Source organism: Phragmites australis, chromosome 3, assembly GCF_958298935.1.
Source record: "Phragmites australis chromosome 3, lpPhrAust1.1, whole genome shotgun sequence".
NCBI lineage: Eukaryota > Viridiplantae > Streptophyta > Magnoliopsida > Poales > Poaceae > Phragmites > Phragmites australis.
In genome coordinates, this window is record NC_084923.1 from 36,962,482 (window position 1) to 36,989,782 (window position 27,301).

A 27,301-nucleotide genomic window follows, 5' to 3' on the forward strand; every position below is an offset into this window, starting at 1 on the left:
ATAATCAGGGGCTACATCTATTTTGATGTTGTTTCTTGGTTTAGATAGCCTACTTGAGTTTTTCTTGAGTAGACAGTCGGATGCTAGGGAAGAAGTAATATATGCTTTCAGTAAATTTTTTTCTTGAAAAATTGTTGGTTGATTTTGAGGTAAAAGAACATTGGCATAAAAGTTCTCGAGTACTTAGTACATGGTTAAATTTGGATACTCAAACAACACACAAGCATCCCATGTCTGTAACGCTTGAAGATGATGGTACACAACCTATTCGAGTACTTGAGAGCTACATGTTAGAGTTTCTTCTTTACTAAAAGATCGAACATTTTAAGAATTGTCTCATGATAATAAGTATTGTTTCCTTGCATGCATCTGATTTTTGTTTCTTTCTCAAGGGCTAGTTAATTATCTCTTATTTTGGCCTTGATCAACTATTTTCCCTAAGTCTATTAAGGAGATGAGCATAATTCAAGAAAAATCAAAAGAAGAGTTTGGACAACATATTACAACAAGGTATGTCAAATGTTTTCTTGAAATTCAATGTCATCTATATATGCAGCTTCTAGCGGCTACCATTCATGGATCATCTTTTGGGCAGCGGTCTCTCCAATATTAAATTCACCCTTTATAAGAGAGAGATTGACCTCCGAAAAGTGGCTCTGGATACACCCAAGCACAGAAGACACACACTCAAGTGACAAGTCCTTCATCTACTTGATGCTCTACTCATAAAAGGTAGAAAGAAGGTTTTTGAGCTTCTCGCCAAGCTGCTCGAGCCAGTAGTTGTACCCTTATGGAGTGAACTCAAGAGGAGGATCAACTTGCTGCTTCATCAATCCCATTGCATCATTGAACAACTTAAACATTATGTGTATGACCAAACAGAATTTTGCGACTTCGACTTTAGCCTCTGTGGCCTCCTCTTGATGCACTCTCACAGTGGTAGATAGCTCCTTGCTCTCCCTGGTGAGGGCTGAGAGAAAAGAAATCTCAACATGAATAGATAAGCCTCTTGAGAAGATATCTGATGTAGGATATAGTCAAGAACTTACTAATTAGAGACACTCTTATAGTTTCCAACTCGAGTGTGTATGTTGTGTCATTGTTGGTGATCTCCTTCTTGAGGCTAGCAACCTTGTCCTTCTTTTCTGCCAGCTCTTGACGTAGTCATTGAAGCACGCTAGTAGAGAAGTCTGAGGCCTTAGCTGCAAGGTAGGCACATCTAATGTGCAACTTCTTTAGGGAAGCTACGCGGTTTATGATGACCTAAAAAAACAAACACGTCACAAAACATCTAAAGTACATTCATTTTGGTTAAAGATTTCTATGTAAGGTAAAGCCTCCTCGATGACATCTGAAGCATCATCCCCTTCAAGGGTAGGCTCAGGAGCCTTGACAAATTTATCAACAATTTTTGGCCAGCTTGGTAGCTCGCGACCATCTGCATGGCTTGATGCGATGACCTCCCGCTATGTAGTTGGAGAACTAGAGGAAGGGTCCGCTAGATTAGCAACCACACCAGCATCAGGAACCATCTCTGGGTCTTGGATCATCATCTTCGTTTCCCTCACCACTATCACCAGGTCAGGAAGAACTCATGTTCTGGTGGTAGACGAGGAGGTGGCGGCGGTTAGTGGTGGTGCGATTGGTGGATCTTGTGTTCCTTGAGCACTTTCAGGCTTCTTGCTACTACATAAGAGATTATCGGCAAGGGAATAACAAGAAGGGAAGATGAGATTAGTCAAAAAGGAATAAAAAGAGAGTCTTATCTCTTAACCTTAACTTCAACCTTAAGACACTACTACAGAACTAGCCTTTTATGCCAGCCCATCACCGCCGGCTCCTAATGGGCCGACAGTGATGAGGCATCACTGCTGGTTCATAAGCCACGCGAGAAGAATTAGTCATCGTGGTTTATGAACCGATAGTGATAAGGATCATCACTGCTGATTCATAAGCCATGCGGGAAGAATCACTCATCGTGGCTTATGAACCGGTAGTGATAAGGTTCATAACTACTAGCTGGTTATATGAGCCGGCAGTGATGTCTCTGTTGGGGGACGGGCAGGCTACCGCATTCACTCAGGAAATTATGCTAGTAGGAGATCATAGATCATTACCGCTTGACGCGCAGTGCAGCGGAAGAAGAATTGGAGTAGATCGATCCAACGTCATGCGCGTCAAACTCCTCAAACAACTTCTCTATCAGTTCCTCAACCAGCTCCGAGCAGGTGGTCGTGCTCCTCGACCATCTCCGAGCAGGTGTTCATGCTCCTCGACCAACGCCGACTAATCCTCGACCAGCTTTGAGCAGCCTGTGACCAACTCCGAGTGTTCGATGTGTGATCCTCGACCACGTAGAGGAAGTAGCGACCACGACGGGAGGCCTTGATCACTTCCCTGATCACGAAGAGGAAGTAGTCGATCACCTTATCGACCACAGAGCATGTACAGCGTTGCGATCTTCACGCCAAGAAGATTAACGCCACAATAGCAGCAGCATCTCTACGGTATCCACACGTATAGGGATGGAACACTGTACACCGATGTGCTAGCACCGCGCGCCCGGCTAGGGATTCGCAGGGAGTTCAGGAAGAGGTGGCGGCCAGGGTTTTGTGGTGGGATCAACTCTTACGTCCACGGCTCCTCCTCCTCTTATATAGAGTACGCTAATGGACCTTTAATCACATTAGAACCCATTATGACTCTAAACCGTAATGGACCTTTAATCATATAAATCCCACTCGCAGATCCAATCCACATATGTGATCGCCTCTACGGCATATCACCAATCTCCCACTTGCACTAGAGTCAATTCATGGAAGTTTTAAATTCCATCCCCTTAAGTGTGTGACCCGTTAGGTTCATGTGTAAACTGCAGCTACCCGGAAACTATTTCCGAATTGCAAGTTAATAGCGGTACCTAGCAGCACATATTGACTCCTAAGCACACATAAAGATCATATCGGCTGAACCTTGATATACTCATGCACCAATCCCTTTGCCACATGATATCAGTCAAGATCAAGGCGAGATTCGTGCCACCCTTGTGATAGCTCGACCATTCACTCAATCAAGTAGTGGATTCATCATGATTAACTCTTAATCATATTGGCATGGCCATGCACTTTCACAATCCAACTACCTCGAGGGGCCCAGAGATATCTCTCCCATTAAGTAGGAGGGGAAAATTCCATCTTAACCGCTCACACCCCATGACATGCTTTATAACATATCCGAAAATAACCTTTATAACTACCCAGTTATGGAGCAGCGTTTGGAAGCCCCTAAGTGTGTTACTACACATTCTGGGAATCAATGCCGATCTCAGGTCTAAAGATTCTGCAGGTACACCATTCGAGACTATAACTGATGGCACTTCACTTAACTATCCCAGCAGTATCTCGAGGTGGGTCTGTCCAACACCATGTTCACTAACATGTGTCCGCATTATTGATTTGATATCTCCATATATATGATCCATGAAACATGATTATCAATCAATACACGTGCTAGTTTGTGAATCATCATTGTTCCTCATGATGATATGAAACCAGGGACCATTTAGAATGATATCAAACAATGAGTATCATGAGCAAGTCACGCACTTGCTGATCAATATCTATAATGGTCATTCAAGGAATAGAGTAGCAAATTACTCAAGACAACACAAACATAGAAGCGATACAATCATCTCCATGATCGCCTTTTCGGCATATCACCAAAACTTTCCTTCTTGCACTAGAGCCAATCACATAGGCATTCAATACCTATTGCTCGATAGTGCACCTTCTTTCAGCCTGTAAGATAAGACAAGCTAACGGATCCACTCCGATAGGCATCCAATACCCATTGCATATATTTACATCACTTCTTCATTCAATTCGAAATGATGTATGCATGCCAAAGTACATGCTCGAAATTATGGTGATACCAATGCTCCCAGTGCTCGAGCAATATGTCTACTATTGACAATAGAGATCCATTGGACTGAACACATTGCAAACCACACATAACTCAGAAACCAATTTTCTGATCCAAGCAATTTCAATTGCGACTTCAAAAGATGTGATGTACTTAGCAATTGTTGTATAGTGGGCAACATTTCTTGCATAGGACATTTTTAGCTCACCGTTCCATTATTTACATATAACCAGATTTCACACCATGGTTCCTTTGTTCGAATCTAGCATCGATGTAATCATTTACAATGACCCTTTTTCCTTTTATTCAAAAACTATGGTCACATCCTCGTTCTTCTCTAGTACTAGAGGATGATTTTTCCTGATGACCATCAACAAGACTTGTGATTGATATCTAAATTTTCCTGCTCATCAAGTGTCACAACACACTGAGTCTCGCAAAAACTAACACAATATGACATTGGCATGAAACCATTCTTGGAATCATGCATATTGAACCTTTTTCAATACCTTGTCAATATAGGCCTCATTTGATCTATCAATATAGATCTTTATGCCCTATTCCCACAATTTTATCTTGAAACCATTTCCAATGAAGATTTGAGAAACTTAATGCATAGGATTGTTATTCCCAATCAATAATATATCATACATATTTATAATATTAGAAAAAATATGCTCCCACTAGGCTTGTCGTAAACACAAGGTTCTTACTCATTCTTGATAGAGTCAAACTCCTTTTACCACCTCTTCAAAGTGAAAATTCCAACTCTGATATGCTTGCCTCAATCCACAGATGGACTATCAAAGCTTGTATAGCTTCCTAGCATTTTTAGGATCATCAAAACCATTTGGATGTATCACATACAAGCCTTAACTTAGATTTCCATAGAGGAAAGCCGTTTTGATGTCCATTTGCCATATCACAATATGCAGCAATCACTAGGATGATCTCGGTAGACTTTTAGCATGCGACGGGAAATATGTTTCATCATAATCAACACTTTGAATTACCATGAAATTTCTCACCACCAATCTGGTTATGCAGACACGAACATTTCCTTCAGCGTCTACCCATTTTCCTTCAAACCCATTTACGCTCAATATGTTTTTACACCATTGGGTGGATCGACCAAGTTCCAAACTTGATTTTCTCGCATGGATTCTAATCCAGATCTCAAGCCATCTCTTAGAGTCTGGTCCCACCATCGCTTTCATATCAGTCTTAGACTCATCATTGTCCAACAACAATATGTCATAGCGCACATGAACCTTTCAAGTGTGTGACATGCCTTTTACGACTACCATGGGCTAGTGTCTCAACAACGGGTTCTTACAACATCTTGTAAAATCTATAGAGGTTCAATAGGAGCTGAAACACTTTCCGAAGTTTCCCGAATTGCTTCGAGTTGTATCGTGCTCCCACTGAATTTCTTCAACAGAAACTCTTTTCTAGAAGAACACTATTTCGGACCACAAACATTTTGCCTTCTTCCCGAGGATACCCCACAAGAAGCATTTATCTATTTTTGGAGTGATCTTATTAGACGTCGTACGTTTTACATAGGCCTCACAACCCCAGATCTTAAGGAAAGATAACACGGGATACTTCCCAGTCCATATCTCATATGACATCTCCTCCATAAACATAGGTGGAAATCCTTTAACGTGAAAACAACAATTTCTAGAGCATACCCCAGAAAGATAATGGAAGATCAGATTGGCTCATCACACACCAAAACAATGTCCAACAAAGTACGGTTTGTCCGTTTAGACACCCATTTCATGGCATGTCATGCAGAGTCAACTGTGAAACACTTCCACATTGCTTTAGATGACCATCATATCATGGCTCAAGTATTCAACTCCATGATCCAATAGCTAAAATATAATTATCTTGCCCGTATGATCTTGTATCTCATTCTGAAACTCCTTGAACTTTTCAAAGGACTTAGATTTGTAGCAAGAACCACTTTTAGCCAAATAAAAATAGGGCTAATCAATGTTATAGACTCACATATCCTCAAAATCCATTCACCAATGGATCATGACTAGACCAAGTTGCTAAAAAGCTAAACAACATTTGTCCACAATCCTCTACTTCTAAAGCAGATTTTATAGTCATAGTCAAGTTAAGATCGGAATAACAATTATTCCATTCAAAACTCCGAGGATAATAACGAAGCTACTGTGCCAATCGGTCAACAACAACCATTTGCTATATTGCCGATGCACATATCAACTTCACCTCTTGCCAAAAACTCTAGTTTGATTCTAATATCAACTACCCAATAGTTATAAGAGAAAATGGTAAGATCCAAGTCTATATCATTGGTATCTAGGGCTAGAAGTCACACTTCCTTTTCTCGAGATCTTCCAAGAATCCTCGGTTTCCCTTTGAACTATCATGACATGTTCACAACCCTTTTAGTGCTATACTTGGCATCCAATGCCCCACTTTCTACACTTGTAAACAAGTGAGGCTTTCACGATCAAGTATCTTTTGGCTAACCTCAGTTCTACATAATGCAATATGCCCTTCAATCATATTGAAGTCATATTCAATGTGAGACTGTGGTCATAAGGTGGCAATCACAATGTTTCTCATAAACTCCATGAGTTACAAGATATCACCTTTGAGCTAGTTCATCAGGATAAGAACTTCTAGAACACATCCTTTGCATCATTAAGTGAGTTCAATTTCATATCAATCATCACAATTTAATCCGTAATTGTAAGTGGAACTACTTCCAAAATCTACAATAAAATATATGCAACGCTTCAACACTATGTTTGTGTGTATCCTCCAATAAACAATTTATCAGAAGATACTCCCACTGTATGTTTTAAAACTGTTTTCCTCAAACGCAATACAATGGAACAAGATCCATATTCAACTAAGTTTTAGTGAGCTTTGGCATCACTGCTAGAAACCTAAGTGACCTAGGTAAGCAACACATTGCTAATCACATCTTTATGTGACTCTTGTTTGTTGGGTGGCATCGAATGCCCTGGCACCCAACACCATGCCCCAAGCCCAAAATCGTTTTGATAGCTTGTTAAGTAAACCAACAATATGCGTGTAGATGTCCGACATCCACCCTAACTGGTTAAGATAAATGATGGCACCCTGCTTTGGCAGATCTACCACACAATAATCAAAACCTATGTAGATGCAGCTATTGAAAAGGCATCAATTACCCTTAATTTTTCTAAGGAAAGCTATTCTATCATGGTAATCATATTCACCACATATAAAACATGAAAGAATAGTATGATAGGAACATAAAAATATCACAGGCAATCATATTAACTATGACATAGTATGACCTCTTCACATGGTGATCTCCATTGCCACGGTTCCCGTCTTTCGAGTCATCATGCTTCGAGTCTCCATGAATATGTGCTAGTCTACTACACCTAATAGCACTAGACAAATTATATGAGATAAAGAAATATCATAAGTTGGCACGCAGGCTATTATACAATAACATGACAGCCTTGGGCTGCAATTAACCATGACACGCAAACCATGAAAATTACACACATGCATCACATACATAACAAGGTCATACCAGTCACAACATTCTCTGCAAAAACGAGTTAAGGGTATAATCGAATTCTAATGTCACGACGTGAACATGTTATCTTTAAAATCCCTAGGCTCGGACATCACGGTGGTCCCGCTATGAAATCGCTATAAAAATCTCATTAGATTGATCTTATCAAGCCGATTCTGGGTCATTCACAATGCCTTAATTTCCACTAGATCAATCATATTGATCATCACATGAGGTTTTCAAGAAACGACGACAACACATACAACCTCGACCTGTTGTTCTTCCAACCATGAAATTGCGTGCGCTGTTAGCCCCGATGGTGATTCCATCCGGTAGGAGCAAGTCGCACGCGTGGCTAAGTGGAAGATCAAGCTAATCTTGTGGTCATATGGTTTCATCGACTCGCACCTCATCCGATCCTATTAATACTAAAACGTGCATCGACCGATCCATCACATGAACCGATCACAAGAATAGAATAGATCAAATCTATTTCTACCACATATCTCTTATATGTGACCGATCCAGATCAAAAACTACGCAAGATGACTCTGATACCACTGTTGGAGAACGGACAGGCTACCCTAGCCTAAAACAAAAAAAAAAATTACCTCTCAGCTCAGGAATTCTTCAATAATGCCACGGTGAGCGAAAAGTTCACTTTTACCTTTTAAACCGAGTACCCACTTAAAGTGGCACTTCCCCAATTTTTTCAATCTTATGAGTTCAGCAAACCAAGGCGGAAAACAGATTGGAAATCTCATGAGCATTACATACAGAGGTAGGACTTCATATTGACCTGCTACATTTGTGGTCAAATCAAGGTCAAGATGTGCTCATCCATCTTCCTTTCTTTTCCACTTCTTGCTTGCTGGAGCATGGCTAATATCTAGGATGGATTGGCCAGGGCAGGATCAAGAGCAAGGTTAAGATCAAGAGGAAGGAAAAGCCAGCATTATTCCTCACGCCAGTTATTCTGCCAGAAAAGGAATTTTCTCACACATGGTAATAAAAAGTAGGTAGAAGGGACTGGTAGTGATTTAATCGCCTCGAAAGGAAGAAAGGGAGGTTCTATGTAATGAACGTTGGTAAACACTTTACAGCTGACGAAACTTTCAAGTATCAAACTATCTAACTTGGCTTTCAAAACTATCAAATTCCATCTTTCCGCATGAATTTGAATTCCCAGTTTGTATTTCAAAATGTTCAAAGACTAAACTTTCAATCTATAATCTGTAACTCTCGACTTGAAATCTGCAAATGTCAACTCAATATTGTCATAACCTAGTGAACCTTCGCTCCAGAGCAAATGCCTATGAAAATAAGGGGAAGAAAGAATCAGAAATATCTCTGCATTATCTTATGAACAGAGTTAGTGGCTTAACCAACGCAGTCAGTTTCATGAAACGTAAATATTTACATGGAAGGAAAATTGTCCAGCCTGATTAGTTTCCACTAGTCCGTTAACCCTTGTGCCTGCACAGTTAGAAATATATTTAGAAAATATATGGATAATAGAACTTTATAAAATACCTATGATTTAGAATATAGATGTGATTGATGTGTGTATATTGACCACATTTCCTTAGTATCTTCATTTGAATCTGAATCTTGCGGAAATATATTTTTCTTGTTTTTTCCTCACATTCATGGTATTTGTCAATATGTGTGTGGCTATCTATGGTATTATATTTCCTTTCTTTTTTATTTGTCTCCGGACTCCATAGGGTAACTAAGAGAGAAATCTAAATTAATATTTAGATGAAAAGCATATGGAACTTTGCAAGATGGCAACACTTTGGATTAATTATGTTATAATGGTATGTATGAGTAATTAAGAAGTAAATATTTTGGTTCTTTTGGTTAGATTTTTCATAATGACAGAGTTGAGTAATTTAGAAACAAGTAGTGGTATACTTTTGGTTATTTTTTTGTAATGGCAAAGATGAGTAATTTAGAAACACATATTAAGGAGACTTTAGGTTAAATTTTTACAATGGCAAAGGTTAGTAATTTAGAAATATATTAGATCTAATGCCTATTGTATCAATGATGATTAAAGTCTAATAAATCAATGGTCGGATGTTTTTTTTTTTTTTTGAGAATTTCTGTTGCTCTAGCGCAGATCATGAGGATTGACATGGAGGCTCTTAAAGGAGCATCTAATTAGTAATACTAAGATATTGCTAACTCGATGACAACAAAAATGTCTACAACACTACGAGTAATTTATCCTCAAACCTCAGCTACAAGAAAATACACAGCTAAATCAATCCGGGTAGCCCTAATTCGCAACCTCAAAACCACCAAAGCTGCATTGCATCAGAATTCACAACTCCAAAACCACAAACAACAGGACAAGGTGATACACCAATCCCCTCAATGTTCCGGCAGCCTTGTAGCCCCGGCAGCCACCACCTCTGGGCCTGGCCCTCGTCACCGCCACGCCACCTGACCGGTATGCCACGCCGGCGTTCCACCCAGCAGGTATGGCGTTGCTGGCGACTAGAACCCTACCTGAGTTGAACGTCAGGCGGATGTTGAACGGGCCATGGAGAGCGGACCCGGAATCGAGCCTCCACACCGCACCCCACGACTGCTGCATCGGCACCCACTGCCCCGTCGCGCCAGCACCAGTCTGCATAATGTCAACAGACGAGAGATCGCTGTCGCTGTCCTCGAACTCGATGAGCACAGCCAGGTAGTTCGGATTCGAGCCGGAGTCAACAGAGAAGGTTACGTCTACTCCAGGCCATTCACACTGCACACTGGATATGCGTATATGCGTCGAAACAAAATGCAACTAAAATTAGTGAGGGGCATTGGACAGTTCATTGCAAGCAGCCATGTTAGTGCAGCATGCCCTTTGTCCATGAATGAATGGCGTACCGGGTGTACTGGATTTGGAGGAGGCCAGCAGCGCGGAGCTGATCGGCCATGCCCGGCTTTGCCATGGCGCCAAACGCAGTTCCGCTCATGTCGAAGTGGGCTCCCTCGTTCAGGCACGTGCCGTCGCCTGCCTGGCTCAGGCATGGGCCTCCGCCAGGGCCCTGGTCGGTAATGACGACAGTCACCGGGTAACCAGAGCAAGCTTCACTGCCAGAGCATACCACCTGATGAATCAACAATTCCAAATGTCAAATGGCTGGGTGCATTCATGCGGCCTCAATAACAAAGATACACACCTGGTAGCAAGAGCCGCATCCCTTGCCAGAGTCGTAGATGAAAGGGCTGCCCGCGGCAATCAAGGAAGAGAACGGTGGTTGGTCGACAGCATACCGGTACCCACATGCACCACCTACAAAGCGTGTAATTGAGACATGCATGCATCAGAGATTAGCTATTCAAGCTACACGCCAGTTTGAACGGAGCTTATATGGTGACTGTTGAGATGCACAGATATTTTATACAACTATTACCTTCGCTTCCGGCGCCATTAGCATCACCGTACCACGTGGCAATGCCAGTGGACCAGCTGTAGAGCTCACGATGGAACTCAATGGCTGAACAAGGGCGAAGGAGCGAGGCAAAAGCTGTAATGGCAATGAAGGAGGACAAGAGCTGAATCTCGGAAGCCATACTCTGCACTGTAACAATATGTTACGACTGATAAGGCCTAAGATATTGTGGATTTGCAAGGAGAGCGAGAGGAGGGAGTAGAGATGTAGTGTTAGCTATGTCATGTATATTCAATGAACAATTCGTGTAATTAGGGAGATGGTGAAGGCAAAAGAACAGCCCAGGGGCTTCTCTTTGGGAGCACGACTCACTGGATTTTGCAGTGCAGTTTCGTGTCTTTATAATTGAAAGACATTCATCACTAGCAAATAGCAAAGCAATAAAAAATTACCAAACTGGAGTAGATTTGGGACAGTTATGAAGTAGCTAATGAATTATATGCACATTCAGACAATGTTGATAACTTGACATGAGAGGATATCCTGTACTCTTTAAATCAAAGTGAATGCAGGAGGCCCCAAATTGTTAATAAGGGGGTGATAAACACTTGAAGGGAAATCCAGTTATCAATGCAACAAATTGCCGTAACATAATTAGTTTCTAGTTTTTACGTTATGACATGTCATCTCTACCTTCGTAAGAGAAATTCACATGTCCTCAACACCTTAACCGAACTCAGATGAAGTTTCCTGAAGAAATGGAAGTTGCCAGGGGCAAACTGCATAAATTTATTCTAATATACTATGGTATTCCCTTATCTGAACTTTCGCAAAAGTTATACTGATATCAAATGTTATAATTAAAAAAATAAAAGGCAATCTGACAGTATTTTCTCCTTAATATCACAGAATGAAGCACCATATTTCCAGATCATGGTTTATCAAAAGAACTAGATACTTCTGATCAATTGTTGTCTTAACAGATTTAAAACTATGAGCACAAGTTTGGCATGACAATAGCCTTATCCAGTACTCAGAGTATGTGTCTAACAAAAAGGCATGATCAGAAATTTACATAAGTAAGTCAAGGTACTATGTCGAGAAGGTGACATCATTACCTATTGTCACCTTCGAAAATTTTAGATCTAGTCATCTAGATATAAAAAAAAAATGCTTAATCAGATCATACGGAAAAAGGAATCAAGAGCACATAAACATTCACACAATCAAGTTACTTGCTCTAAAAATGTTATCACTTACTCATTCTGTCATAACCCAAGGTCTAAGCTAGAAAGAAGCAAACTTAATATCGACCCATTCAGGCCAAATTCATTGTCCTACCTGCTTTTCTGGTCATCATTTTGCATCTACCCTTGGAAGTTTTCCTTGCACAACGTTTTTCCCAAACTAATCGTTAGAAAGAAACAATATCCCCATGTTTGTCTCATCCCATATAACTCTATTAGGATTCTCCACGCTCAGTCAGTCAGTCTCTAGTTCATGCTATGGCTAGCTACCTACCAAAAGTTCTGGCTTATCATCATGTCCATAGACTCAGTAGCCCGCGCACATATTACAAGTTCACTATTTGGAGTTTGAGATGAACGGATGGGGACAATCTCTATCTCATTCGTACTTGTACATTGAAACCTCGTAGATCACATGATACAAATCTTTGAATACAGAACTTCGTGTCTATAGCTTTATATCTTGACAACAGTTGCTTGACCTGAGCTGAGGCAAGCAGGACCTTGGTCACTAACTGAGATAAGTACTTGCCATGCATGCACCATGAATCCCCTTCCCCTTTAACACAACCAAACCCAAGCTACACTTAAACCTACTTCCGCAAAGGCTTTGGATCAGCTAAACACCACCTACAAGCATCTGCTTTCAGTTAAATCCCTTTGTTCCAGAATATTGCAGCTTGCATACTCCTCCCTGCTTCCAACTCATATCTGAGATCAATAAGTCCTAAGTGGCAAAAACTACACTAATCCTAATAAAGTACGAACTGAAGTTACTAAAATCAAATCTAACCTAAGCCGAGTCGAGTCGATTGCGTTGGTTCCTCTCAGAGCAATAACCAATTGATTTCTTGGTTGTGTATGGATAATGAAGCATCGCTAACCACTTAAAGCGCAGCGAAGAAATGCGTGTTAAAATCTTACTGCCTTACCGCCCGGACTTGTAGGCCGCCGTGCTCTGAAAATCCACCTTACCCTGCATACGGAAACAGAGTTCAGCGAACCTGTAGATACAAGTTCGAATGAAAAGCAGAACAGGGCACACAACCGCAGTGGAGGCACACGCTGCCGGCCCGCGCCGCGCCGCACCCGACGTGGCCACCCACCCCCACCGGCAGCAACGCGCACGCTCCCCTCACCGCTGCGGATAACACAATGCCCGTAAATCAGATCGAATCCAGTAGCAGGCAAGACTCGAGCGTGCTATTCCTACCTCAGGCTGCGGATCCGGGGCCAGCGGATCCCACGCGCGGTGTGGCGGCCGCCAGGGCCGCGGCGGGCAACGAGGCCACCGCCATTGGGGCTAGGGGCCTGCGGCTACGGCCTGGGAGTGGAGAGGCGGCGGTTTTACTGTGTTGTACTGCGACGAGAGGGTCGATTCGGAGGAATGTGGGTAGCTGCGGTGGAGGGATGGAGACGGTGGCGGCGGCGAGGAGGAGGTGGAGCGGAGGGATGGTTCGGAAGCGGAGACTGAAGAGAGCGAGAGGGGGAGCAGGGGTTTATATGCTTCCCATTTCAACTTGAAATTTCTGATCCTAGAAAAATAAACCAATCTACTTGAAATTTCTATGTTCATTTTAGCTGTCATGCAATTAATATTGCCGCCTTAGTTTTGTTTTGAAAACCTGGAACACTAGAAAAAGGTTAATTTTGTTAACTACAGTTGAGGTTTTTTTCTTTTTCCAGCAAGCCGAGCCTGGTTGCTATATAGTATGTGTGGATACTTAGCAGTGTTCCTTCAATATGGGACCATATAGACAACGGATTAGTCGAAGCGGATCATTAGTTTATGTCGCATAGTATCCACATCTGGTCTGGTTAGTGTGCGACCAATTGTGCTTTGTCCTTTTGTGTTTTTTTTGTTCTTCTTGTCGTTCTCTTCCCTTTTCCTACGGTCACTCATAGTCATGGCTTGGAGCCAACTAGAGCTCATTCCCACTGCATTACCCACTCCAACATTTAATGTTTCTAGACATAATCAATCAAGGAGCATCGCCATGGACATTGCCGCCCCTACGTGCTAAATGAAGAAACTTCTAAGCATCTCAAGTGGAAAACCTAAAAAATTCGTTGTTAATGTCAAAATTGTTTTGACATTCGGATCCTTTCCAATCACAAGAGTTTAAGACAGCTAGCAGAGAATTTTGAATTGACAATACTTAATCCAAATTAATAGTCTTCAATAACAGGCACGAACGAACTTGATCTCAATTGAAATATGTCGAAGTAATATAACCCTCTATCACAATGTTCTGAAATTGTTATAGAGTTACAATAATAGATATATGGTTTCTATATTTCATCAATAATGTTGTAATATAACCCCGCTAAAATAAGTAGGGGTTATTATATTTTTTTCCCCTGTATTAACGAGAGAATTCTTGCTCTAAATTGAAGTGCCTTTAATCCTACTTATTATTTGTAGCTACGTAGTCGCTACGGCCTAGCCATTGGTTGTATTGATTCGTGTCGGATATCATATCTTTGCTATCGTCGCAGTTGCATTTCATGACTAAAACTTCCAATTCAGAAAAATCACTCTCGATCACCTCGGAAATTCAAGCTTTCAGCTTCAAAAGTTCCTAAAAATTCAATTCAAGATCCCAACATCCAAGTAGAGATCAGAGGAACTCTGGCTTGGAGGACGGCAGGAAAGGAGCCGTTGCCCTCACCGGTGGTTGAGGCGGCAAGGCAAAGGTCGCCCCGCGAGCAAGAGTGCACGACGGCGCGCGGGCAGGTACGCACGGAGACGTCGCGACTAGGATTGGCGGGAAGACGACGGGAAACGGTCAACCACTCCTACTTGCCAAGAAAACCCGCATCCCCGTCCAGAGTTAACACCACATCACAACCGGAACCCCAGAAGCAACACTACAAGAAGGTGACACGCCATCCCAACGCCGGCCGCCGCAGCACCTGATCCCACCGCCCGCGCCGGCGACGCGTCGCCATCCACGCAGGGCGGCGCCCCGAGGTAGCCGCTCCCCTGCAGCCCCCTGCCGAGGCACAGCTCGTCGTTGCCCCGCACGTCGAGCCGCCTGCCGAGCCGCGCCACGAACTCCCCCGGCAGCGCGATCTCCCCCGCCAGCCGGTTCTGGCTTAGGTTCAGCTGCCCCAGGTGCGGCAGCGCGGCCAGGCTCGCCGGGATCGGCCCGTCCAGCCGATTCCTGTCCAGAGACAGCGCCGTCAGGCTGTCCAGCGCCGCGAAGAACGCTCCCCGCGGGATCGGCCCCGTCAGATTGCACCCGGATAGGCCCAGCACCTGCAACCGACGAAGCGACCCGACCACCGCCGGCACCGCCGTGCCGAGGGGGTTGTCCTGCAGCAGCAGGTACTGCAGCTTGCCCAGCCTGGCTAGGGAGGCTGGCAGTGGGCCCGCGAGCCCGTTGTGGCTCAAGTCAAGGAACACCAGCTCCCGCAGCGACCCGACCTCCGGCGGCACGCTGCTGCCGAGCCGGTTGTAGCTCAGGTCTGCCTTCTGCAGCTTCTGCAGCTTCCCCAGCGTCGCCGGCACGCCACCGTCGATTCGGTTCCAGCTCAGGTCCAGGATGGTCAGGCTCGCCATCCCTCCAATCTCCTCAGGTATCTGCAACAAAAATGATTACATAACGCGTAGCGACATTTCGTTTGAGGTAATGCATGTCCATTTCGCGCACATATACGTACCTCGCCGGTGATGTTGTTGTAGCTGAGGTCGAGCTGCTGCAACGCTGCGAGGCCGCCGAGCTCCCTCGGGATCCCGCCGTGGAAGCCGTTCTGCGACAGGCTGAGCACCCGCAAGCTCCGCTGGCTGCTCAACGTCGCAGGTATCGGGCCAGTCAGCCCAGGGTTGGACTTGAGCACGATCTGCTCGAGGGACGACGCGTTCGCGAACAGCGCCGGCGGCAGTTCGACGGCCTGGTCCTGGCCGCCGGTGGCGAAGCACCCGAACAGGGAGAGCGTCTTGAGATGGGGCAGGCCGCGCAGCGAGGCGGCGTCGAGCCTGGCCCCGGGCCTGCAGGGCGGGGTGGAGACGTCGGGCCCGAAGTGGAGCCGCGTGGCGCGGAGGCGGCGCGCGTCGTCGGGCGCGAGCTCGCACTGGAGGCCCGGCCACGGCGTGTCAGTGCAGGGCCGCGGGTGGAGCTGCGGCCACGTCGGGTCCCCGAGGAGGTCGGCCATCACACGGAAGATGGCCGCCAGCTCAGACCTTGGCAGCTCCGGCGCTGGCGCGTCCCCGGCGCCCAGCTGCGCGGTGGGCACGGCCGCGGCTTGGAGCAGGAGGACAAGGGAGATGGACATTGAGAAGACAGAGGACGCCATTGGTGCATGTACTTGCTACCCTTAGTGGGGTATAGTGAAACGAGGCAGGGAGATAGGCCATCCGGTCTAGCTTTATGAGGTACTACTATGATATGACTAGAGAGGCACGAACTCTCTCTCTCTCTCGTGCTTTATTTTGTTTTATTTTTGTCATGAAACGCTGATCGACTGGCACACTATGTCATCAACTCCGAGAACAACGGCGAGTGGCTGAACTGCACAAAACGACGAAAGATGTGTGGACAAGATAATGCATGTACGCGACTCTGATAAAATCAGAGGGACCACGTCGGGCTCAATGCGCAGAGAGCGAAACGGCATGGCGGTGGGGTCAATACGTGATCAGGGTTAGTGGTGAGCGTGTGCGGCAGCGATAGATCAAGATGAGAGTTTGCATGTTTATGGCGGGACTCATGATCAGGTGGTCGTGTTCAGTTGGATTAAATGTGGGGGAAAAGACATGGCGCAAACGCCGGCTGGGTACGTGCACTGTGGCGCCTGTGTCTGTGTCTCGTACTTTGGCGCAGACGCATAGTATTAGTAGTACGATAGCAGAGGCATCAACAAGTAGATGCAGATCATGCAAGCAAGTTAAGAAAACGGCTAAAATCTAAAAAAATACTCAACAAATATTACCATATTTATTAAAATAAATAATATATTAATGTATTTGTAAATTTAGCATCTGAATTCGGTATCTCAAATATCAAAAATCAATTATGATATCTAAGATACCAAAAACTCTTGTATTCGCACCTGAGGTGCTGAATACGGCATTGTTAACCATATTTGATACCTCAGGTGCAGGTGTCGAATACGGTGAACAGTGCCGTATTCGACATCTCATGTGCCAAATATAGATAAACTCTGCTTCGTTCCTCATGTCGTGTCTTATCGTGTGTCATTTCAGGGCTCAATAGAATACAGTAGCACAACTTTGTTTTATTAGGACACAAGTGAATAAATAAAGAAATGAACCTGATAAGTGAATGTGTGTCATTTCATATCGTCTTTCTGTATAGAGTGTAATATCTACTGCTGATAATAGGGCTGAATAGAGTGCAGTAGCACAATTTAGTTTTATCAGGACACGGTGGATATATAAAGAAATGAACTAGATGAGTGAGTGTGTGTAAATTTGTTTCAACGTAATTTTATCGACATTTTATTATTCATTTAATATATTTGTACAGGTAACTTTTTAAAAAAGTAACGTCGAGATGATACCAAATCTAATTTGTCGAACAATAATAGTTGTGAAGTACGATTATCATATAACCCAATATAAACGTTACATACGCTGATAAATATTACATGTGATATGGGGTTTTTCATTGATGCATGAATGGATCCCAACCATAATATGACGACAACAAATGTTGATATATATGGTACGTCTAAAGACTAACTTAATAGCATACTGCTACTAAACCAAACATGCTTTAGGGAATAAAAATAGACTAGGTTAAAATAGATGCTCTCTATTGAGTGCACTTATGATATTTGTCCTTTCGCATGGCATCGGGGCTCTCTGTTTTAGCACGATGGGCCCTCTCCCGCTTCTTTTCCCTCTCTGCTTAGCGTGCCTCAGCTGCGGCGCGCTCCTTGGTTGTCTTCCTCATATGCTCCTTCTCCTGACGCTTGAGTCGTAGTCCCTCCTCTTGTTGCTTGTACTCCTGGCGTTCGTACGCTTTCCTCCTCCATCATATGCTCGTGTAGACCCACCGCTTCTGGTACGCATTTTGCTCCATGTCCAGCTATTTCATGAAGTCATAGATAGGTGGAAGAAACTAGACAAATAAAATAAGAGGGTAGATTAGTAAGACAGTGCATGAAATCGTACGAAAAGTGTCACATTAGTGATATACATCGCTATATCGATGGGTACTCGTACGATCTATGTCGAGGCTTGCCGTACTAGTAGTTGGCACACATGAAGAAGCGTAGACCATTGGTGTAGGAGAGGTTCCGAGGCTCACGAAGCCTACAAGGGTCGCCACAGAAGCACATCAGCGGTTCGACACCCTAGGGGATGAAAATCCCCTAATGTTTCTTGGGTGGTATTGGTGGAGCTAAGGAAGATATTGTAGTTGAGAACAATTTAATGAATCCTCCACTTATTTGCATTAATTAGGATTATTTAAGCTACTTGGTTGAAAGGAATGAATGGTCTATCCATAGATGAGGGTGGGGTTATTTATGGTGGCTGGGGGCTGGTTCATGGGCTTGACTGGGGGTTGGAGCATAGGATTCCCTGTGAAAGTTAAAAAAGTTGTGACATGGATGCTTGTCAGAGATTCCTTGTGAAAGCTGTTACTTGGTGTGATCATTTCATTCTGCAAAAGTTTAGCAATGAGTTATTGTTGCCTCTGTATAGAGGTATAGAATCCTATCAAAGCATTCCCTATGAAAACTGTTGATTTTGAGTGGGTGTAGAAGTAACATCTATCCATTTGATCTTAATCCAAAGTTAAAGCTAGCTTTAAGCATTCAACCTAATGCAAGCACAGCCCGAGGTTGAACGGTTCATATAATTACATTGTTGATTTTAGAGTTGAAATTAATGTTAGTCCCCGAGGTACTGGTGATACATTGGCATGTCTTAAGTTTGAGTTCACAAATAGCTTTCATATGTTGGAAAGAATTGCGCTTGGGTATTATATTATAAACTTACCATCACATTAATTAGACAAATAGTTCATAACTAGTTCGTAAACAAAATAAATAGTTATACCTGCTATTTGCATAGTCTATAGTGCATACATGTTGAATACTTAGATCATCTCAAGATGACAGAGAAAAGTGGCGACGCAAATTAGCGGAAGAATGCCAGCTACGCCAGCTAATGCTATTAGGGTAAGATGGTTGTCGTCTCCGATGTGTTAATGGGAAGTTGTAAGGATGGGTAACAACAAATCCACCATCATTTTCAGGGTTATCAATTTCCTCCAGAGATGGAGGCCTCGAAGGGAGGGATTGTTGTGGCATGAAATCATCGTCGTCATCGTCATCTTGAGCTATCACAGTAGTAGCAAGTCATATTTCCTTATCGGTTGTATGCTATCTTGATATGTTGCGTGAATGTCCTCTTGCAGGGATCATTGAACCTTCACCTGTATTGCTGCTGAACGTCAAGGCATTAGGGGTATGAAATAATTATCCTCATCGCCCTCGTCATTTTCTGGATGAGTAGTAGAGGGTGCCCCTGTACCTCTTAGGTTTACTAACCATCGTCGTCTTCTACGTGAATCAGGCATGACACCCCCACCGAAGAGCATATACATCGCCAAGAACTTTATAATGTCTTTGTTGATCAATTGTGTGTCTTCCGGGAACGTCTAACGCAAAAGAGGAGCATTCAAATCAATGGAAAAAAGATAAGTAGGATGGACACATAGAAAATTACGAACCTAAATGTGGGATGCATATTGGTCTAGCAACATCATTATCGTTCTTTGCCTCATAGAGAAACCTAAAACAGAAGGATGGTCAGCCAGTTCGCACACCTTGAGATACGTTTGATGCTGCTCGTGCAAGAGGGTACTAAGGTTCTCGGTGGTTATATGTTGGAGCGGAGCAGTTAACGCAGAATAAAAGGGTATTGCATGCAGTTTGGTCACGACTTGGATTAGGTTGCTCTCCTTGAAGGGATCATCCTTCCCTTCATGCACAAACTGCAACGAAGCATTAAGTGTTATATGGATCGTTGTAGGAGTCCATAGAAAGTTTGTACTCAAAGGTCTTGTCATAGATTTAATGATCCTTCACTGCAACGTTATGGCTCTGTACCAAAGCACGAATCTCTAATTATTTAAGAAAAAATAAACAAGTTTTAAATATCATAATTATTTGACAAATATTACATAAATTATGTGCTATACTTATTTAATAAACATTACATAAATTAAAAATAATTAAATTAACAATACAATGAATAATACATAATAGGAATGACTACGACAATAAAGTAAATAATACATGTGTCATTAACAAGTACAAGTGCACCGAAAAACTGCACTAGCGACTCAACGACGATGACGCCGCACGCAATCCCCGGGAGTGTATGCGTCTGGTGGATGTGTGGCTCTCATACCAGTGGCATGCGCTGACCCCTGCCCACTAACTCTGCCATGCATGTACCATGAAGAAGGATCCTCATGCGGCAGTGTGGACGCCCCTAAAACGTGTTCTGAAGGCTTGCCTTGCTAGTACCACTGTGAACCCCCAGGTGCATCAGGATATTGGGGATAATGTGCGCTGAGGAGCTTGGTGAAGCTGGCGGCCTACATTGTGGCAGCCTACATTGTAGCAGCCCAGTCAAAATCATGCGTGCCGCTCCAGTTAGGCGTCTGCTACGTGCAATCGATGACATCCTCGTGATGAGTCGATGTTGTAGGCAAAGGTGTCAGCGTAGACTGAGAAGGTTGTGGCCATTGTGGGGCCTGTGAACCCAATGTATACTGCTCGAGCGCATGAGTCTGTGTGCACTCCTCGCGATGGTCCAAAGCAAAAGGTGCCTCTCGCGACTGTGCCTAAATGGGTTCATCAAGGGCACTAGATGAGTGCGTGCTGTGGGAGCCATAGGACGGGTCCATGGTTGGTAGGTCATACTCCCTCTAACACGGGCACAACTACTTAGACCACGTATAGTAGACAGGAAGCGGGATCCTCTCATCCTTATGTAGCCGCGGAGAGGGTTCCAATCCCTCTGTGTTGATGGCCCGTTTGCTTCCCCACAAGCTTGCTCTGCCTGCGTATGCATCTCGTACGCCTCTTCAGTCTGTATAAGATGAGGGCCTTGTTATTAGTACAAGGGTTTAACGAATAAAAATTGTTATAAGTACCGCATCAATTACCACAACATGAAGAAGGCGAGCACGATCCTAAAGGAAGAGTCTGAGGCCCGACTCTACAAGTTCGCTAAGTAAGGTGGCATGCGTGCCCGAACGGTACCACAAAAGGTACTCCCAGTACGTGGTGTCGTCGTATTGTCCAACAGGAACGATGACATCCATCATGGCTGACTCTGTCCACCTTTGTAGGTGCTCGGTATTCACGGATGCCCAGTCCGCATGTCTCCACCCCCTATGCACTCCTCTTGTATGTGTCAGAAACAATTATAATCTATTAACATGGATCACTAAAGGTACTAATACTACCTACAATAATATACTTACTTGTGCGCCCGACCGGCGTCTCGTGGGGGAGGTACTGACACCACCTATTGGTACCCGAATTGCCTCTGTACACGTTTAGGAGAATATGCTTCTATGTTGTTCATTTACAACAAGAAGAATTTGGTCATCCATAAGTCCAAGTCACGCCAACAATATGATGCGATTAGCCCTCCGGCCGTAATTTCGACCACTCGTGCCATACACCATGGATCCCACTCCACGAGATCGACGCTAAGGACGTCTAAATCACTGATCACCTAGGATTAGCTACCATAGTCTTGCTGCTGACTCCATCTCAACCTGGCATATATCCACATATACCCTATCGTAGACCTCATATCATCTGCAATGCCATTGGAGATGGGGACTGGATATTAGCTCTTGAGCACTCAAGGCCGGTAAACCGGGAGGTACTCCTAGCTTCATAGCTATAAGAGTTATAGGCAGCCTATAACTGATCCCTTCTTTTTTGATCGCTGGGTTGCATTACACAATCCTCTATACGTGGGAGCCGGCATAATAGATTCCCAACTGTAAGATGTCTGCTCATAAAGATGTGACGCGAGCTGACTCGCTAACCATACAATATGGGGGACGACATAATCACATGCCGTGTTGCAGAATATGATGTCTCTCAACAGGATGTACAAGTACACCTCATAGTACTATAAAACTGTAGCCTCGTTCGTATCCGGTGGGTATAGACCGAACTGTGACAGCCCATGAATTCAGGACATGGAGAGGATAACATCCTTCTTGTCATATTACACACCAAACCTACAAGATGCAAAGAGTCAATGAAACTTGAATATCACTACAATATTTGAAATGCATTACACAACAAATAATTACCCGTCCTCAACATAACCTTTTCACTGCTCCTTTGCTGGTCGTGAAACTACTAATAGGCCTCCCTTGATTGACAGCCCGGTTAGTATGGTCACATCACTCAATGTTATGGCCATCTCACCTAAAGAAAAGTGGAACGTGTGCGTCTCAGGATGCCACCAGTTGACGAGACCTGTGAGCAGTGGCTCCTCAATTGGCAGGAGAGGTGTCCTACCACCGTCCACCATGGGAGCTCTAGCTATCATGAGAGCAAAATGTAGTAGCCCTGCCCATGCGAGTGTCTCATAAAATCGATGGTCTAACTCTTTAATCGTGTGGACACTCCGGACTCGTAACAGAACCAATTGCAAAAGGTATCTAATACATGTACTGAGTTAGTAGCAAATTATCGTGACAATTAAAAGGCACATATAATCATGGTACCTACTGCCCTATGAAAATCATTCGTCCCCTATGCTTCTCGTTGTACCGCTGCTAAAGAAGCTCGGGAAGATCACCATAAGCCATGACAATGATTTTAAGCTACATAGTTCAATAAGTAGGTAAATAAAAAATTAGAATATATTACAAGCTTCATGGTTCAATAAGTATATGAATAACAAATTAGAATATATTATAAGCTTCATGGTCCAATAAATAGGTGAATAACAAACTTCATGGTTCAATAAAAAAACATCGTATGTGATGCCAATACCAAATGATATATTACAAAGTAAATAGTACAAATAATAAGTGAATAACAATTTAGAATATAAATTATGACTGCGAATAACTTCAAACAACAAACTACAATACAATAACTCTAATACACTATAGTTCCATAGTGACCTGATAGTTTACTTTCATTAGGGCATGTTCTCATGTCATGATCAGATTATTTGTAAAGTTTGCACTTTCATGGCCAAGTTAACACTACTAAATATTTAAGTAATTAACAATACTAATTAGATCATCAATATTGAATTCAAATGAAATAATTAATAATTAATATTTAATTAAATATTAATTAAACTAACATGAAAGTTATATTGATCAAATATTCAATCTCATTATAAATTAACTTCAAAACTATTTTGAAAGCTAGTTTTGTTAGACTCCTTTACACCACATTTACTCTTTCAAAAATCAGAAGCACCAGCATGTCGCCTTTAACCCAGGTGATTATCTCCTTTTTACGGTCAATACTATTATGTCTATAGTTCTAGCAAAATTTCAGTGCTCACATTTGACAATACACTATTAACCTATTCATAACTTTCTTTATACTGAGTGAGCTGAAGAGAGAAAGGGACTAGTCTATAGTGAGTAGAAGACACTAAAAACATGTTCTATTTGACTTCATGGTTGCTTTTTTTCTTTAACTAAGGGTAGAAGTTTTTATACTACCACTATTTTAATAGATTGAATTAAAATACTAATTAAATAGGCGTACACCACTATTAATTAAAAAATCAATTTGATAATTTTTTTTATATATTGTGATTTTTATCAAATCTTTCTGTCCAACTTAAGTTCTTTGAATCTTTCTATAATTTTTTTTATATCTTTCACTCTTTATTTTTCCTTTCTTTTTCTCTCTTTCCTCTCATTACACTGACACACTACTTACACATATAGAGAGTATGTATGCACTGGCCACCACTAGCACAAAGTTTCACCAATATGCTATCATATTATTAAACTAATTAAATAATCTAACTACACTGACTAATTAAATTCATACTAATTACTATTATACAATCACTTACTCTTACTAAGCAAATAATTACTATTATATAAATTCACGCTAATTACTATTACACTAACTAAGCAAATAATCAAATTTATATAATGAAACTAAGCAAATAATTATACAAATATAATTGGACGGATTAAACAATTTACGTACTCTAATTATTATTATTACTGCAAGTATTATAATTTAAGTATTTACTGTAACTCACGCTACTACTCCTCATCTTGAGATGATTCTCCTCACCTCATGCTACTGCTACTCCTCTCCTCGCGCTGCTTCTCCTCTCCACACGCTGTATTGCTAATTTTCCTCTCCTCTCCTCCATTGCTCGCGCTGCTCGTCTCCTCTCTGGTTGCCCTGTAGCTCCTTACCAGCCCGCTCTCATTTTATAGCAAAACACGACAACGCATGGGCTAGCTAATTAACACGGGGACAATAGCTTGTGGGTTAGAAAATCGACAAAAGCGAAATAACATGAACGAGCGCACCAAAAGTAGTGACACGATATGACATGAGCAGGGCCGGCCTGTATTCGGCAGCTAAGGTGTCGAATATGGTGAACAATGCCGTATTCGACCTTAGGTGTCGAATACAGGAGTTTTCAGTACCTCACGTACCAGAATCGATTTTTTGATATTTGAGATGCTGAATACAGATGATAGATTTGCAAATACACTGATATGTTGTCTATTTTAATAAATACGGAGACGTCAATCGACTATTTTTGAATTTTTGCCAGGAAAACAGGTTAGATGCAAGCAAGTTTAGGGTTGGCTTAGGAAAACGTCCAAATTGAGCCTGTTTTGGTCGTAGCCATATTTTGTCCCACATATTTTAAGCAAAGTGTGGAGTTTTTCCGGCGCCTAATATATTGTTTGTCTCTGAATTATGTACGAAATCTCAAACTAGTGCGTATCAAACAGGCGCTAGTGTAACGTGTAGAACGTGAGATATGGTACAGACCGGTCTCTTAATCGTGCGAGTACTTGTCACGCACCCGAGTGTGCGGGTGTCACAAATCGCGTCCGGCAATGCCGTCGATGCATGTTCGTGCGAGACGGCAACGTCGGGCTGGCTTTTATGCTACGTATCCTGGTAAGATACAAACAGTTGCGGTACTGGTCGTCGATACAAACAGTTGCGGTACTGGTCGTCGTGCTGACGGCAAAAATTAAAAAATAGATAACATATAGTACTATATTGATCAAAATAGATAATATATTTGCGTATTTGTAAATTTAGTATGTGTATTTGACATCTCGTTTACCGAAAACCTAATTTCGGTACGCGAGGCACCGAAAAAAGATGAGCCTGGTAATTTTTAGCATTTGAGATATCAAATACGGTGTATAACCGAATACGTCACTATATACCGTATTCAGCACACCAAATATCGAAAACGGACTATATTCTGTGCTAAATACAGTGTATAGTATTATATTCGACATGTTAGATGTTAAATACTCATTGGCAGTGGTGGCAGGATGTATGGGACCGAGGACGCATGGTTACATGCGCGAAGAAAGCTAGTAGCTCTTGTAAGTGTGTGTTTATATATTTTTATTTAATTTTTTATTTTATTTGAAAGTATAAAAATAGTTTAAAAATTTTAAAAAAATTTATAAGAAAATTAGAGTTCACTAGCAGCATGTTTTAATTGGTTTAATTTAAAAAATCCGAGCTAATATTTAATTAAAATTCTCTAAATAAACATATTTTTATAAATTCTAGCAATTTTTAGTACTCAAAAAATTCTCAAAAATATAGAAAAATTCACTAATATTCTTCTCATATGATGTACTAATTTATAAAAATATTTTTAATCCTAAGTTATTTGGTGAAAAAATAAGTTCCTTTGTAATGCTCTATTTATTGCATTTTTATCATTTTATGTGATATTCTCTTTTTAATTCAATTTGAATAAAAATAAATTCAAACATGCATAAAACGTATAATCAAGGGGTAAGTTAATAACAAATCATCCTAATCAACTCAGCTTATACAATCCCACCGACTAAACGCACCCTTATACACTTTTCTAGCCTTATATATATATTTTTTTTAAGAGTTAGGAACTATGCTAGCCTAAAATTTGTAAATATAATGTACATTTGTCTCCTTGATCACTATAAATTACTGCTATTTTGTAGGCAAATTGTTAAATATTATGCTCAGATTGAATCATATATGCATGATAGATTGATAACTGCTACTAAGATGGAAAAGTAAAACACTTCGAAATATAGAATCTATAAATTGCAAATATATATTTACATTTATGTTTTCAAAAAAGATAGTAATATGATAAGTTTAATATTTATCAATTAAATATGGCAAATGATATATCTAAAATTTAAATAATCAAATAAGGAGCATGCAAATGATGATGCCATCTCTCAAAGCAAGAAAAAAGAATCAATAAAGAAATGAAGCAAATAGAACAGCAAAAAGAGAATTAATGTTAATCTGAGAGGTTCAAGAACTGTATTACAATCAGCAAGCAACGACAAAGAAAACACAACTAATTGATTAAACAACACAATAACTGAGCTTCTTGTCATGCATCTATTAAGCATTCTATTATATATTATACACTTGCTTTGTGTATACAATGATAATGTTGAGTTGGTTATGATAATTTGTTGGTGAACTTACCCCTTTATTATAGGTTATGTACATGTTTGAATTTATTTTTATTCAAATTAAATTAAAAAGAGAATATCATATGAAATGATAAAATACATATAAATAGAGCATTACAAAGTACTTACTTTTTCACCAAATAACCTAGGCTTGAAAATATTTTTATAAATTATTACATCATATGAGAAGAATATTAGTGATTTTTTTTAGATTTTAAGAAATTATTTGAGGCATTAAAAATTGCTAGAATATATAAAATAGGTTTATTTAGAGCATTTTAATTAAATATTTGCTCAGATTTTTATGATCAAACTAATTAAAACGGGTTGCTAGTGAATTCTAATTTGCTCGTAAAAACATTTAGAATTTTTAAACTATTTTTATACTCTCAAATAAAATAAGAATTAAATAAAAATATATAAATGTAAACGTACAACAGCCTTCTAGCTTTCTTCGCGCACGCAGCCGTGCAT

At 41.7% G+C, this 27,301-nt stretch overlaps 2 protein-coding genes across 2 annotated transcripts; both read right to left on the reverse strand.

Moving 5' to 3' along the window:
* Window positions 1-9,573: 9,573 nt before the first annotated feature.
* LOC133912942 (expansin-B12-like) lies at window positions 9,574-13,262 on the reverse strand. The gene is made up of 6 exons (XM_062355933.1): window positions 13,174-13,262; window positions 13,058-13,101; window positions 10,900-11,067; window positions 10,666-10,778; window positions 10,370-10,593; window positions 9,574-10,248 (listed from the first exon to the last, which is right to left on the reverse strand). Exons 3-6 carry the CDS (start codon window positions 11,057-11,059, stop codon window positions 9,810-9,812), a joined length of 936 nt encoding a protein of 311 aa, XP_062211917.1. The 5' UTR covers window positions 11,060-11,067; window positions 13,058-13,101; window positions 13,174-13,262; the 3' UTR covers window positions 9,574-9,809.
* A 1,708-nt stretch (window positions 13,263-14,970) lies between these two features.
* On the reverse strand, window positions 14,971-16,424 carry LOC133910694 (receptor like protein 29-like). Its single transcript, XM_062353002.1, has 2 exons — window positions 15,792-16,424; window positions 14,971-15,711 (listed from the first exon to the last, which is right to left on the reverse strand). The coding sequence occupies exons 1-2, from the start codon at window positions 16,422-16,424 to the stop codon at window positions 14,971-14,973; spliced, it is 1,374 nt and encodes a 457-aa protein (XP_062208986.1).
* Between the last annotated feature and the right edge of the window lie 10,877 nt (window positions 16,425-27,301).